The 16,651-nt window shown below is 35.4% G+C and overlaps 1 protein-coding gene and 1 long non-coding RNA gene across 4 annotated transcripts in view; one reads left to right on the plus strand and one right to left on the minus strand.

Moving 5' to 3' along the window:
* LOC131514768 (uncharacterized) overlaps positions 1–15,314 on the plus strand; it is a 34,034-nt gene extending 18,720 nt beyond the window's left edge. For both annotated transcript variants that reach the window (XR_009263263.1, XR_009263262.1), the window contains 3 exons: positions 7,712–7,780; positions 9,636–9,737; positions 15,075–15,314. This is a non-coding gene — a long non-coding RNA (uncharacterized LOC131514768). The remainder of the gene's footprint in view (positions 1–7,711; positions 7,781–9,635; positions 9,738–15,074) is intronic.
* Positions 1–16,651, minus strand: part of CEP85L (centrosomal protein 85 like) — a 172,871-nt gene that overhangs the window by 26,670 nt on the left and 129,550 nt on the right. For both annotated transcript variants that reach the window (XM_058735099.1, XM_058735098.1), the window contains 4 exons: positions 9,483–9,635; positions 7,399–7,553; positions 2,962–3,079; positions 1,851–1,901 (listed from right to left, as the gene is read on the minus strand). In XM_058735099.1, the coding sequence (XP_058591082.1) occupies positions 1,851–1,901; positions 2,962–3,079; positions 7,399–7,553; positions 9,483–9,635 (477 nt within the window). The remainder of the gene's footprint in view (positions 1–1,850; positions 1,902–2,961; positions 3,080–7,398; positions 7,554–9,482; positions 9,636–16,651) is intronic.

Genomic DNA, 16,651 nt, shown 5'->3' on the forward strand with positions numbered 1-16,651 from the left:
ATATGGTCATGATATTTAAATGTGACTAAAAGACTTGGTTGATATGTAAAAATAAATTGTATTAAGATGCCACCACAAATAAGTAAAAGGCATATTTCAATTAATATAAATACATCCTGATAATCTGTAATGTGAGAGACAGTATGTGATGAATTAATAAACTCTTACAAGTCTTAGCCACCAAAATTTCAGTGTCAAAGGACCATCTTCACTGTCCTTAATTTGGATGGAGATAACTTTTATTTGACTGATTTCTTAGAAAATGTTACCAAGTGAAATATAAATTCCTTTTATTATGGCCTATAATAAATCAAATAATAATGGCTGAAGGAACCTAACCATTTTGTGATTTGAATGGTTTGTAGAACAACTGAACTTATGTCTACAGGAATACCGATTAAAGAGTATAACCTTGTGAAGCAATCCAGCAGGCCCACACACTTGCTGAACTGGCCTACTGTGTGATTAAAATGATAAATCACTTAACATGCGCAAAAGACAAAGTATACCATCTATAATTCTGACACTTAAACCATTTATCTTTTTATTCTTTACTTCCATTTTTAAAAATTTTTTTTTAATTTAATTTTTTTAATTTTTGAGACAGAGAGAGACAGAGCATGAACGGGGGAGGGTCAGAGAGAGAGGGAGACACAGAATCCATAACAGGCCCCAGGCTCTGAGCTGTCAGCACAGAGCCTGACACGGGGCTTGAACTCACGGACCGCGAGATCATGGCCTGAGCCGAAGTGGGCCGCTTAACCGACCAAGCCACCCAGGCGCTCCTTTACTTCCATTTTTAAGAAGTAAAACAATTAGGAGGTACAAAAAAAAAATAAAATTATTCATCAAAATTATGTCCAACGGCTTTCCATCATACACAGAATAAAATACAAAGAACATCTAGCCCCAGACTACTTTTCACCATCACCTCTCACCACTCTTCCTCACAATCACTGCACTACTCCAGACTAGCAGCCTTTTTGCTGGTCATGGAGTACAAAAGACACCTTCAGGCACTGGTGGCTCTCTTTGCCTGAAATGCTCTTCCCTTGGATGTCTTCATCCAGAACTCTGTTCAAATATTACTTCCTCAGGAAAAACTTCATGACCACTGTATCTAATGCAGCACTGTCTATTCATCGTTCTCTACCCTACTTTTTTAACGGTACAAATCATTCCTTGACATTATATTTCCATTTTGTCCATCTCACCCCACTAGAATAGCCAGGACTTGTTTGTTCACTGATGAATCCCCAGTGCCAAGAGCAGTGCCTGACACAGATGTAGGTGCTCAGTAAGTATCTGGCAAATCAATAAAAAAAAAAATGAAAATCCATTTAATCCACAAATTTTGGATTGTGTATTATGAATCAGACACTCTAACCTCTAGATATGCAAATGAGCTACGACAGTCTCCCAGGAAACTAAGCAGGAGGTAAAAACACAAATATGTAAACAACATGTTATACTTTGATAATATAGAAGGAATAATACAGAAGGAAGAGTCACAATAGACTGGAAACAGTCCGTGATCTTTAATAAGTAGATCACTGATGATCGGATCACACATTAACCAATGTGTTCTCAGTAGTAGACTACACTCAATTAAAAGCAGGAAAGGTAAGGAATAAAGAATAATCTTCAAAATATTTTGAATGACTGATTTACCAAAGAGCATTTTCATTCTAAAAAAGTAAAGATTAATATTAAAGAATTTGTAACTTCACTTCAAGTGCTATTAATCTTTTCATATAAATACATATATGCTTTAATATTTTTAGATTATATAGCCACTAAGAGTAAATCAGCATACAGCTAAATTAAAATATGCACAAAACATTCCTTACCTGAATTTCTAAAATCATTCTTTCAATCTCATCTTGTTGGCTGTCTATTATCTAAAACACAGAAAATATTATCAGTGTGAACTAAAAATTTTTCCACTGCTTTTAAAAAGTACCAATATTTAGAAAACAAAGGAAAACACAGGAAATAATGAATTTATTTTTTTAAATCAGGGTATGATTTTCTTTTTTTACAAAATTATTCATACCAAGTATCCTTTAAATAGACATATTATTTGGATCACACATACATAAAACTGCAAAAGTTTTCCTCTACTTCTTGATAAAACTCTATGTAATTTATAAAAATAACTTTGAGACAGATGTCGAACAATTTAGGAAGGAAAAGAAACCCTTTTGTTTTGCTAAAAGGCAATATAATTTCTTCTTAGTTTGAATTTAACAAAAATTTGAATTATTTAAATTTACTTAAATTGTCATTTTCAGAGAGACTGGCTGGCTCAGTCAGTAGAGTATGTGACTCTTGATCTCGGGGTTGTGAGGTCAAGTCCCACATTGGGTGTGGAGCCTACTTAAAAAAACGTGGGGAGCCTGGGTGGCTCAGTCATTAACTGTCCAACTCTTGATTTTGACTCAGGGTCATGATCTCATGGTTGTGAGATTGAGCCCTGCATCGGGCTCTGCACTGGGCATTGAGCCTCAAGATTCTCTCTTTCCTCCTCTCCCTCTGCCCCTCCCCTGCTCTCACTCTTGCTCTCAAAAAAAGCAAAAAACAAAAAACAAAAAACACATTAAATAGGGGCACCTGGGTGGCTCAGTCGATTAGGCATCTTACTCTTTATCTTGGCTACAGGTCATGATCTCACAGTTTGTGAGTTCAAGCCCTGCAAAGGGCTCCACACTGACAGCATGGAGCCTGCTTAGGTCTCTCCTTTGCTCTCTGCACCCCGCCCCCCCCCCCCCACCCCACTCATGCACAAATTAAACATTTTAAAAAGTATAAATAAAAGAGTCATTTTCTTTCCAAATAAAAACATTCAAACTAAGTTATTAAGTATTAACAAAAATATAAAGTAGCTATAACTTATATGTCCATACACACATAACCAACATAACACAGATTTCATATTTATTATCAAAGACATCAACTGACCTTACTAGCATTCTCATTTTGCTCTCTCAGGGTATCATTTTCATTTTGAAGCTGTTTTGCATCTAACATGGGAAGGCGAATTCCGTCTTCAAGGCATCTTTCTACTTTTTGCTGCAAGCTGTATGTTTTAGAAAGACAATTAAATAAAGAAAACCCACTCTATGTGCTGATTTTGGTAGATGACTTCAACATAAAAGATAGTCCCTTCTTAGGGCCTATAATATTTTTTAACTGAGTGATAATGAAGACCTACAGACTCCATATGAATAAGAATGAGCACCTACATCTCATAGAAGTAAAAAATACAATGGACGCTGGTCATCTTTTTAGAAATGACAGATTTGAGACCAGAATCCAAAGCTGCTTAGTGTGTGACATCCTTAGGCCCTAATGAAGTTCCTTATGACCCTAATCTGAGCTCTGCAGTCCAAATCCTGTTCTTTCTTTCCCCTGCAAAAGCAGAATTCCTTGATTAAGATGATTTTGTTTGGGAGCCTAATTATATGGATACATGTCTTTTACCTTCATTCTGAGCTCAGCCAAAGTTTGTTTGTAAGGATAGTTGTTGCCAAAACCAGTAGAATTATTACATTTCTCCTTCATTAATAACAGCAGCAATGTGTTATTCCTCTGCTATTCATGGCAGAGACTTGAATTACAGAGAGAAAACAACAAAAGGAAGCCCCTCGGGTATATTAAGAGTAAAAGATTGAAAGGGAAAAAAAGATGTTAATCTTGAGAAAAGAAAGAATAAGTCATGTTCTGGTTAAAAGGAATGACACCATTAACAATAATGACCAAAATCAAAACAGAAAGACACATCGGAATAGTTCCACTCTAGCTTTCAATCAGACTTAAGAGTTGCAGAGCACTAAAAGAAACACACCTCTTACAGTTTGGGTTTTGGTATTTTCATTATTTTTTTAAATTTTTTTAATATGAAATTTATTGTCAAATTGGTTTCCATACAACACCCAGTGTTCATCCCAACAGGTGCCCTCCTCAATGCCCATCATCCACCCTCCTCTCCCTCCCACCCCCGTCAACCCTCAGTTTATTCTCAGTTTTTAAGAGTCTCTTATGGTTTGGCTCCCTTTTTTTCCCCTTCCTCTCCCCCAAGGTCTTCTGTTAAGTTTCTCAGGACCCACATAAGAGTGAAAACATATGGTATCTGTCTCTCTCTGTATGACTTATTTCACTTAGCATAACACTCTCCAGTTCCATCCACATGGCTACAAAAGGCCATATTTCATTCTTTCTCATTGCCAAGTAGTAATCCATTGTGTATATAAACCACAATATCTTATCTCTTCATTTTAGCCACTGACTGGCGTAAGGTGATATCTCAGTGTGGTTTTGATTTGTATTTCCCTGATGAGGAGTGACGTTGAGCATCTTTTCATGTGCCTGTTGGCCATCTGGATGTCTTCTTTAGAGAAGTGTCTATTCATGTTTTCTGCCCATTTCTTCACTGGATTATTTGTTTTTCGGGTGTGGGGTTTGGTGAGTTCTTTATAGATTTTGGATACTAGCCCTTATTTTTCTTCTTTCAAGTATTGTGGCTTTCCTGTGCTTTCTCTCTCTTCTAAAAATAAAGAAGTGAAAGAAGTGCCATACCTACATTCTTGGCAAAGAACTGACAGTCCTACCTGGCACAAAAGCACTTCCAATATGTTAATAAATAATGGCACCAGACAAATTTTCATGTATCATGAATGCAGTGCACTGCTTTGTAATATATTGTTACTTGTCATAAAACTATTTGCTTTTTCAGTCTAAAAGTGACAAGTGTATTATTTCTATTTCAGAATGAGCTTTCTCCCTCCAAATCAGTGTCAATACACTGCTTCTATGTAGTTATAACATTCTAAGAAAAATAAATTACATTAAAAACTATTAAGGTCTTTAAAAAAAGGAACCAGCTATGAGAAGGGAACAACATACTGTGTCATGAAAAAGTACCAAATAAGTCTTTTTTCATGTACACATTCTTGTTTTGTTTATATTATGAAGCATGCTCACTTAGGAAAGTAATAAATCTCTTGAATAGCAAAGGTATCAACTTTATTACTAGGGATCCCACCCACATATCTTACTTACATTTTCACTTCTAATGAAAAATTTTTATCTGATGTTTAAATACCAAGAGTTCTCATATATTAATAAAGTGGGAAACTTAGAGACATTACATAGGCACAGATAAATGTAATGATATAATTCATAGTCACATACATATCTGAAGTTCTTCTGGAAACAAGAACTTTAGTTTATCATATAGCTGAGGAAACTGAAATAACACCCTTACCTCCAAGTTCAAGTGACACCATAGCTATATAAGTACTGAAGAATTTTAGAAGACCTTATTTGGTCTTTTATATCTACTTGAAATTAAAAGAAAATTTCTGGGATGCTAACATCTCTGAAAGTATCAAGGTAAAAAAATGGAACACGGATTCTGAAATGCACTGTACTAAGTCTAATGAAAAAGACTAGGCTCAATTTTGAGAAAATCTAAATATTTGATTTTTAGATATTTGAGAAAATCTAAATAAAAGAGAAGGTATAATATCATATTAAATATATAAAAGCACACAATGGAACAAAACTAATTATATTCAAGTGTTCCTAATTCTATTCATAAAATGGCACAGTTTGAGTTTGTGATCAAAATGCCCTATAAAATCTCTTCTCATTTTCTCTAAGAAGAAAGAAAAAGAACATATGGTTGAAATAGTGGAGGTCATGGGGCGCCTGGGTGGCGCAGTCGGTTAAGCGTCCGACTTCAGCCAGGTCACGATCTCGCGGTCTGTGAGTTCGAGCCCCGCGTCGGGCTCTGGGCCGATGGCTCGGAGCCTGGAGCCTGTTTCCGATTCTGTGTCTCCCTCTCTCTCTGCCCCTCCCCCGTTCATGCTCTGTCTCTCTCTGTCCCAAAAATAAATAAAAAACGTTGGAAAAAAAAAAAATTAAAAAAAAAAAAAAGAAATAGTGGAGGTCAGGAAGCTGTTCTGAGAATAGAGAATAGACTGTAAGATGTGGAGTTATAGAAAGGGAAATTAAAGAGCAAGAAAGCAAAAACCAAGGAAAAAATAAATGTAAAGCTAAAAGTATATGAATTTTAGGGGGCACCTGGGTGGCTCAGTCGGTTAAGTGATGGACTCTTGATTTCAGCTCAGGTCATGATCTCATGATTTGTGAGAACAAGCCCCGCGTGGACTCTGTACCGACGGGGGGGAGCCTGCCTGGGATTCACTCTCACTCTCTCTCTGCCTCTCCTCCACTCACTCTCTCACTCAAAATAAATAAATAAACATTAAAAAAAATTGTATGAATTTTTTGAAGCAGAGATTAGAAACACTGAAGACCATAATGTCTCAGAATCAGATGTTTTCTGCACTGAAATCTAAGAAAAAGAGTAGACCAGGCATATTTAAGGCTTTGAAAGTAGTAAAGCAATATTAACATGGAATTATCAGATGGATTTCGATTAGAGTTACATGCAATTGGGAAAAGCATGAGGAGTATATTTCTTAAATTTAGTTTTTGTTGCTTTGTTGTCTTATTCTTCCGTATAGTTTTGGCTATTTATATTTGATCATCTATTAAGGTTTAAGTTTTATAAAACAGAGTGCATGTAGTTGCATATATAACATAGTTCTCTAGGTTTTTTTAGCAATCTAGTATTAATTTTCCAGATTAAATATATTAGCTAAATATACTAATAAATGATATTCCCTGTCATTCTAACTATATTAATTTAAAAGAGAAGAGTACCATCAGGCAAGATACATGAGTAAACTTGGAAGATACATGACAAAATAGCCATACCTGTTGTTCTACAGTAAGGGAAAATGGGAGTCAATTATTTCACTTTGATGTATCTCATTAAGGAGTGCAGTCTGAGTATTTGCTTCTCTTTGTTTACTTACTTTTTGGCAAAGCCATCAGATTGTGTTAATACTTTCAGTTTCCAATTGTTTTTTTGTTTTTGTTTTTGTTTTGGCGGCGGGGGGTGTTACATTCTCACCATTCTCATCTAAAACTTTTGGCAAGACGTCAGTATGTTGCATTAAAATGTGAAATCATAGCCAAGACAACCTGCTTCAATGACATAATACTTACAGTTCTTAAGAGTTCACCTTTCAATTTGACAATAAATTTCATATTAAAAAAAAAATTAAAAAAAATAAATAAAAGTCCCCTACTATGGAAACCAATTTGACGAGAAATTTCATATTAAAAAAATAAAAATAAAAATAAATAAATAAAAGTCCCCTACTATGGAAACCAATTTGACAATAAGTTTCATATTAAAAAAAAAAAAAGAGTTCACCTTTAAGATGACAATATAGTAATAGTTACAAATTAATGTATCTTAAGTGAAATGCTTTATGAAAAATATGAGTAACAAAAATAAAAAATTACTAAAGGTTTGTTTACCTCTGAACTGTAGTTACCAACTCCTTTTCTTTCTTTTTCTGGCATATTAGTTGTGCCTCTTTTTCTTGACACTGTTTTTTGATCTCTTCAAGCTTTTTTTCTGCATCCAGAAGAGTCTCTTGCAAATTCTTATTTTTTTCTTCTAGAATCTGAAGCTAAGGAGAAAATTCTTAAAGTTTATAACACATAGAATATTAAATGTGTTTCTGCTAGAAACTGTGTTCTAAATTATTAACAAGCTTGTGATTAAAATCACAGTATATTTTATCTAGAGCACTTAATAATACTTTATTTCTTCCTTTGTGTGTAACAGGAGCTAGGAGAATGAGATTATGGAGAAGAAAAGAATGGGGTCAGAAATTCCTAGAGGACAGAGAGAAAGGTAAATGATCTCAATTTGGGGATACTTTAAAAATTTTATTTTTAATTATGCTAAAATATGCAGAACACAAAATTTACCATCTTAACCATGCTTAAATGTACAATAAATAGTATTATTACATTCACATTGTTGTACAACTAATCACCAGAACTCTTTTCATCTTGCAAAACAAACTATATTCATTAACAACTCCCCTTCCAGCTCTGCCCTCAGTCTCCAGCGACCACACTTTGACTTTATGAATTTGACTACTTTAGGTACCTCATACCATATTTATCTTTTTATGTCTGGCTGATTTCACTTAGCCCAATGGCCTTAGGTTTATCCATGTTTCAGAATTTCATTTTTTTTATAGGTGAATTATATGGATATGCGACATTTTATCCATCAGCGATTGGGTTGCTTCCATCTTTTGGCTGTTGCAAATAATGTTATTATGAACATATGTATGTACAAACATCTGTTTGAGACTCTGCTTTCAATTCCTTTGGGTATATATCCAGAAGAGGAATTGATGGTCATTGTTTAAAGAAGCATATCATATGGTTTTCCACAGTGGCTACACTATTTTACATTCCCATCAACAGTGCACAAGGATTCTAATTTCCTCACATTGTCACCAACACCTGTTACTTTCTTTTTTCTTTTCTTCTTTTTTTTTTTTTTTATTAGCCAACCTAATGGTGTAAGGTGGTATGAACATGTGTTTTTACATCTATATTCCTCTCTGTTCCTGCTCATGCCAACTCCTGTGGTACTTCTTTAGTTCCTTCCTGACATTATCCTCTCTTAGTCTTATAGACAGAGAATCCCTTGTAGGCCTAGAGTCTGTAAAATAATGACCCTCCATGGATTAAACCAGTGATTCTCAACTGAGAGTGATTTCTCCCCCAAGGTGATATTTGGAAATTTTTGTAGACATTTTTGGTTTTGGGGAGGCAGGAGGGAAGGAGCAGTGCTACTGGCATCTAGCAGGTAGAGGCCAGAAATGCTGTTAAGCATCCTTTAATGCACAGGACAAAATCCTAGAACAAAAAAGTATCCACCCTTTAATGTCAATTGCACTGAGGTTGAGAATTTCATGATTAGAAAAACTGAAAAAGACTGAAGAGTAGGTTTCACAGATTTATAAATAAGGTTTTGAGAAGAAAGGCTTCACCAGAGTTGGTAGAAAGACTCTGGATAAGGTACTTGTAAAAAAGAAAAATGGTCAGAAGAGGTAAGAGGAGTGAATGGAGACCACAGACTAAGGTATACGAATTTATGGAAAGGTTAAGATGAATGAAGAAAACAAATACCTGGAAAGACAGTCAAAAAACGTCTTGTTGAGCCTTGGCTGAGCCAGAGAATATTGGGTAAAGCCAGAGAACATATGGTGCATGCATGTATGTGTGGGATGGGGCTGTGAGACTGGTTCAGAAACTACCTTTTAGAGTAAAATGTTAAGTAAAAGAGCTAACATACAGGTTTTTCAGGCAAATAACCATGTATTAATTAACAACAAGAAAGATACACTCATGCTTAAAGTTTCTAATTAAAGTTAATTCTAAAGACAGCAATTAAACACGTCAATTTAATATAATTAGCCAAATGTAGAACCAAAATTTTAAATTCTAAAAATTATGAAATTTCTAAAGAGCCAACCTAATAAAGTGGTTATGTTTTCAAGTCATTTAAAAGTGAGCATTTTATTTCATGTTACCTGAAGACTCTGACTCTGTACATCATCTAGAGTTGGAAGATCAGCCAGATACTTTTCCAAGGTCTCAATTCTTCTCTGCTTTTCTTTATTTTGTTCGGATTCCTTCTGACATTTCTTTTTCAGGCTACTGATATATCTATCTCTGGTTTTAAGCTAAAGAAAAAAGATTATGGATCTTCAGAGGCTTTGTGCCATTAAAAAAATAACAACAGAACCAACAGTTCCAGGTTATAGTTTAGACTACCACCAACTCAGGTAAGATTCACCTTATTTCATCAACTCTAAGATTCACATTTTTAGAAACTGTCATATCACTGAAGTCAAGAAATTTTTTGAAATTTTTGTTTGCTTTTGCAACTGATGGCATCCTATGAACTGCAGTCAGCCAGGTAGCAGGGATGACATAGCTTTTATTGCCTGCACATGTACAAACTTGGTCGAAGCTATTCATCTCTGTCATTTCGACACTGTGTATATGTTGCAACTATGGGCTGAGTTTGAATGATATTTAAAACACCTTAAAATATTACATTATAATTTGGCGTGGAAAAAAAAGTTACGATCTGGAAAGACAAAGAAATAGAGCCACAGGGTTTAATTTAAGAATTTTAAATTTGAATTTTAAAATCAATGAAGCAAATATTTGTCTCTGGAGGGATGACTTCAATTTCTTATTTCTAAAAAAGCTATATCCAAACATTTCATGTGAAATAAGAAAGGAAGATATCCGGGGCCCCTGGGTGTCTCAGTCAGGTTAGCGACTTTGGCTCAGGTCAGTGTGGAGCCTGCTTGGGATTTCCTCTCTCTCCCTCTCTCTCTCTGCCCCTACTCCACCTTGCATGCATGATCTATCAAAATAAGTAAACTTAAGAAAAAAAAAAAAAGAAGGAAGGAAGATACCTAAAAGTAATTAAAGCTGTTTTGTTACTGACTTGCAAAGAAATTGTTTATCACGTACTCAAGAAATGCAATCAAAACCAGGAGAACATACAAAAATCACCAGATACTTGGAAAGAGATATGGGCACTAGTGAGACCAGTCCATACCTCAAGCCAAGACTACTGTTAAGGTATTTATTAGGTCATAATTGAATCTGTAACATATTTTTTTTTCTCAAAGTTACATATGATAAAGGTTTGCCATACCACTGATGTCATTTTAGGATTGACAGAACATGTTAATTGAACACCTTAATTATAGAACACTGTATGGTACATGATTCCAGTATATCTTAATTTGTCAAGGGTGAACCTCAGATTTTTAGGTACTAATTTTTTCACCTTTCCACCTGAAATATACGATCTTTAAATTTCATAGCACAAACTCAAAGTTCTTTCATATTTCAGATCAATTACAAATAACATGTGTACACAAACAGTTACCTAAAAAGTAAACTCCAGACTCTTATTCACCTTAAATTACTAGTCTTCCAAAAGCTTACAGGTTTTTACATCCTTTTCCCATATTCACCAGGGAAATAAGTGTCAATAATTAGTAGTATAATGGTTCACTTTCCCAAATTTTATTAAAGCTAACACTTGTGCACAATCTGGTTTCTTTCATGTCTTATCTAATTTCTTTTAAGTCCACTGTGTAACAACTTTTATTAAAACAAGTTCAATTGGAAAAACAAATCACCTCTCCTTTCATCTATTCATTCCATCAACAACTTTAAGATATATTTATTAACTTGGGTAAAGAGCAACATTGATAAAATAGTTAAGTTCTAATATTTACTGGGGCTTTCTCTGGATTAAAGGCAAGTGTGATGCTGTGATAATTTGTGATCTTTCAGAACTCACAGGTTGTTGTGACCATCTGTTGTGACCACATAATGCCATTCCCTTTTTTCTCCCCTTTTCTCTTTTTTTTATTGGAGGATAATTATCATGCAGTGTTATTTTAGTTTCAGGTGTACAATAATTCAACAAATATATATATTCCTCGGTGCTCATCAAAGTAAGTGTACTCTTCACCCCCTTTATCTGTTTTACCCTCCACCCACCCAACACACACTCGGCCTCTCTGGTGCCACCAGTTTGTATTCTGTATTTAAGAGTCGGTTGCTGGTTTCTCTCTTTTCCTCTTTGTTCATTTGTTTTGTTTCTTAAATTCCGTGTATGAGTGAAATCATATGGTATTTGTCTCTCTCTGACTGAGTTATTTCACTTAGCATGATCTTCCCTACATCCATCCGTGTTGTTGCAAACAGCAAGAACTCATTCTTTCTCATGGCTGAGTATTATTTGGTTGTGTATATATGCCACATCTTCTTTACCCATTCATTTAACAGTAAACACTTGGGTTGCTTTCATATCTTGGCTATTGTAAGTAATGCTGCAATAAACACAGGAGTACATGTATCTTTTTAAATTAGTGTTTTTGTTTTCCTTGGGTAAATACCCAGTACTGGGATTACTGCATCATATGGTAATTCTATATTTAATTTTTAAGGAACCTTCATACCGTTTTCCAGAGGCTACACAAATGTGCAGTGCACAAGGGTTCTTTTTTCTCTTCATCAACACTTGTTACTTCTTACATTTTTGATTTCAGCTATTCTGCCAGGTGTAAGATGGTATCTCGTGATACTGAATTTCTCTTACAAATGATATATCCAATAAGGAAGTTAATATCCAAAATATATAAAGAACTTATACAACTCAACACCAAAAAACCAAATAATATGATTAAAAAATAAGCAGAGGATGTGAACAGAAATTTTTCCAAAAAAGACATAAATTATTCCTTTTTTGAATATGAGGTCCAGAGATCTTTAGTGACTTAAGTACAAGTCACTGAGACACAGGTGGGATTCAAATATAAACCTCTGGGGGCGCCTGGGTGGCTCAGTCGGTTAAGCCTCCGACTTCGGCTCAGGTCACGATCTCGCGGTCCGTGAGTTCGAGCCCCGCGTCAGGCTCTGGGCTGATGGCTCGGAGCCTGGAGCCTGTTTCCGATTCTGTGTCTCCCTCTCTCTCTGCCCCTCCCCCGTTCATGCTCTGTCTCTCTCTCTCAAAAATAAATAAACGTTAAAAAAAAAAATTAAAAAAAAAAAAAAAAGTTTAAAAAAAAAAAAAAAAAAAAAAAAAAAAAAAAAAAACAAATATAAACCTCTGACTGAAAAGCCAATATTCTTTCAGTTCTTTCATACTCTGCATAACCAAATTCCCCCAAATTCTCTAGCAACCAGTTCTGCCTGTATTCCCCATCAACAAAGCCTATTCTTGCCTTAGCAAATGACCCTGTAAGTTACAGAAATAAAAATAACCAGCCTATTTTTATTAATGTCACCCTAATTTATATTTAATTTTTTAAGTGTCTTAAATGTGACACAACGATGTCCTCAAAGAGAAGCCAATGGAATAGGTTAGTCATGCTATCTTCTCCTGTGCAAAGATGTCCTAGTTTGCTTTTTTTTCTTTGGCTGGACAACTGTCTTCTGTGCTGTTGTGTCAAGCTTGCTGCCCTTGATCACAAATGTCTGCCAATACTCTCCCACTGGATACTGTTTATGCTATTTGTTGACCACAAGCTGATTACACATAATCACTAAGTCTGGGTTGTTGTTGTTGTTGTTGTTGTTGTTTTTTAAGCCCTGTTCACTGATGAGAAGCTCTTTTGTTTTGTTTTGTTTTTAACTTAAAAGTTTCATGTTGGTTACTAAAATCTGAGCTCCAGTAATTACCTCCAGGTAAATCAACTATCACCAAGAAATTTTCCCTATTCAATTTATAAAAGGTTACTTTTTTTTGTTCAAGGAAATATTATTTAGTATTGAGATTATTTCTAGAAGACAATAAGGAGGGCCCTGTTTTCAGAAGAGGTTTACAAACAAATATATTTTTATTTTAAATACAGTTATTAGAACAAAATAGATTATTGAGGAAATGTTTTCCTCTAAATTTTCTTATAAATAAACCATTATTATTAGAACAAAGCATCAGCTGTAGAGTTAAACCGTCCTGAATTTTACTCCTTGCTTTTCAATAATTTCTACCTACATCCAACTGGACAAATTATTCAACTTGTCTCAGAGCTTCAATTTGCTCAGTTTTTAAAATGGGGATATAGTATATATCTGCCAGGATTTTTGTGAAGATTAGTTAATAGTAAATGAAAAAATGCACTTAATGCACCTTCACATGCTATCTGGCATATACAAGAAAGAGCTTATCAAAAGGCAATTTCTGGGGTGCCTGCGTGGCTCAGTTGGTTAAGTATGTGACTTTGGCTCAGGTCATGATCTCACAGCTTGTGAGTTCGAGCCCCACATCGGGGTCTGTGCTGACAGCTCAGAGCCTGGCGCCTGCTTCGGATTCTGTGTCTCCATCTCTCTGTCCTTCCCCCAATTATACTCTGTCTTTTTCTCAAAAATAAACAAACATTTGGGCACTTGTTGGGATGAGCACTGGGTGTTGTATGGAAACCAATTTGACAATAAATTAAAAAAAATTTTTTAAAGCAACTTCTATTTTTGTTATTTTTCACATTGAATGCTTTTCTGTCGTAGTATCAGTCTTGATCAGGATAACAGAGAGGAAATGCAGAAGGAAACAATGTAATCCAATCTCATGTGGGCCTCAAGTGCTGATCAGTTAATGTGTTACCATGAGTCTATTTACTAGCTTCTACACTCCCTTCAAAAACTCACATCATCTCCATGGCCTCTGACACAAACTCTAACACCACCCCCCCTTCTGAATTTCTCTGGTATACATATTTCCATTCTCAACTGCCTCACTCCATATAGAGACTGTTCCTCTTTCCCAAAAGTAATTCTTCCATCTTGGCGTCTGTTATCAACCTTTTCCTATTTTTCTCAGGAATTTGCTCTATCATACACTCACTCTGACATCTTTAATATCTAATTTATTCTTATCTCACTCTTCTCTCTCTTCTCTTCTCTCTTGGCAAAAATCACTTGAAAGCATTCATTCATTCATTCATTCATTCAGTATGCCAGGCTGGTGTAACACCATGGCTGGTGTTGCATATGCTACAGTGACAGACTGATACATCCCTCCTTTCCTAGAGCTTACAGAGAAATATTAAAATACAATGATTACTCAAAATTGTGTTAAGTACTAGAAAAACAAAACAAAATGCTCTAAACATACAAAAAGAAGAGGTTACAGGAGAAAGATATTTAAGCTGAGACTTGACAAAATAAATGGGTGAGTGAGTAGTGGGAGAAGAGAGTCGAGTATTAACCAGGCAAAGAAGAAATTCTGTGTAAAGACTCTCATACCAGAAACCAAGCCTGACCTGTTGGAGCAACTGTAAGCACTGCACTGTGACACAGTGTACGAGAGGGAGACAGCTAGAGCCAAAGGTTATAGTTAGGCAGGGCCTTTCTGGTCAGGGGAAGAATTTGATTCTTACTTTAAAGACAATGAGATGGCATTATTGGGTTTTATCAAGTAAGTCAAATGACTAGGTCTTCATTTTAAAAAGTTCAGTCCTCCACACGATCAAGAATGGGCTGGGAGGCTATGGAGCAACTGGAACTCTCATGCGTTGATGGAAGTGTTAAATGGTACCAGCACTGGGAGAACTCGGGTGGTCTTTCCTTTTCTTTCTACCTCACAGGTACATTTATTCACACCAGAAACAATACAGCACTTCTACAAATGCACAGCGATGTTCCACGTTCCCATCTAACAGAGCTTGCTGAAATTTAAAGCCAGCTGACCAGGTTCCATCTGATGTGTACTCCATGTAAAGCTGATTAATGATGACCATAAGCAGACGCAGGACTTGAAGCTTTCAAAGCTGTACTTCTTTTATGAGCACTCCTGATTTTATAAATGACGAAGCCCATCAACCTCATTCCTACCTCCAAATCTCTTGGTAAACTTAGGTACAGCAGGCCTCTAAGTGGGAATCTAAGCATTTTTATAAGGCTTTGAAGCATCTCAGCACAGGATCACTGGCTCAGGATGCCCCAATCCATAAGGCCAACTCAGAAAGGTCACTAAGTGTGCAGAACTCAGGTAGTTTCTTGTAAGTTAAACCTTTATCGTATGAAATGTATGATTCAGAAATTCCACTGTTAGGAATTTACCCGGGAGAAATGAAAATATTCATATAAAAAATGTCTGTTATAGGAATGTCTACAGCAGCCTTGTTGATAATTTCCCCAAAATGCAAACAATTCAAATATCCATTAACAAGAGAGTAGACACACCCTGATATATCTATATAATACAATGCAACTCAGCAGTAGATAGGGACAAACTACCAATATATATACAACAATATGAATAAATATCAAAGGTATTAAGTGAAAGAAAACCAACACAAAAGAATACATACAGTATGACTCCATTTATATGAAGACCAAGAAGATTCAAAACTAATCTGTAGTGGTAACAGTGTTTCAGAAACAGGAAGGAAACTAGACTAGAAAGAAGCACAAAGGAATTTCTTGTGACTGAAATGTTTGCTTATTAAGTAAACTCTATGCCCAACATGGGGTTCAAACCCATGACCCTGAGATTAAGAGTTGCATATTCTACTGACTGAGCCAGCCAGGCACTCCTAGTGATTGAGAGGTTTTGATTTGATTATATATAAATTATGCTTCAATTTAAAGAAAATATAATAAATAAAATACACGGAATTGTAACAATAACAACAAAAAAAGTGACTGGAGACAGAGAGGAAAGCAGACAGGCAGGGAAAGATTGGACTCAGAGACACCAATGAAGAGGCCCTTAAAAAAGCTTTTGCCAAGAGACCACTCTGGTAGTGTTAGATGGATTGTATATATATTTAGGAGACCGGCTTAATGTTGGTAAGGTTTCCAGCATGCATGAGTAACTGAATATACAGTAATGAACACTAAAGAAAATTTTGTTTTATATTATTTAGGAAGAAGAGGGCACTCAGAAGGCAAAATAAGAATTGTCTTTTGGACATGAACAGCTTGAAATATTTTTCAAGTAACAAAAGATGCGAAAAATCTAGATAAGACATAAAAATATATTTTAAAAGTCTGTATCCACCGAATCATCGTAATTTGCACACAATCTTTCAATTAACAAATCTCAGGTGAGAAAATATTTTAATCCCTCCCACATCTACAGAACCAATAAATATTTTTTTAGCTCCCTCCAGATTACGGTATTGCACGGAGCCCCCAAAATACAGAAAAGAAACAAGAA

This window comes from Neofelis nebulosa, chromosome 6 (genome assembly GCF_028018385.1).
Source record: "Neofelis nebulosa isolate mNeoNeb1 chromosome 6, mNeoNeb1.pri, whole genome shotgun sequence".
NCBI lineage: Eukaryota > Metazoa > Chordata > Mammalia > Carnivora > Felidae > Neofelis > Neofelis nebulosa.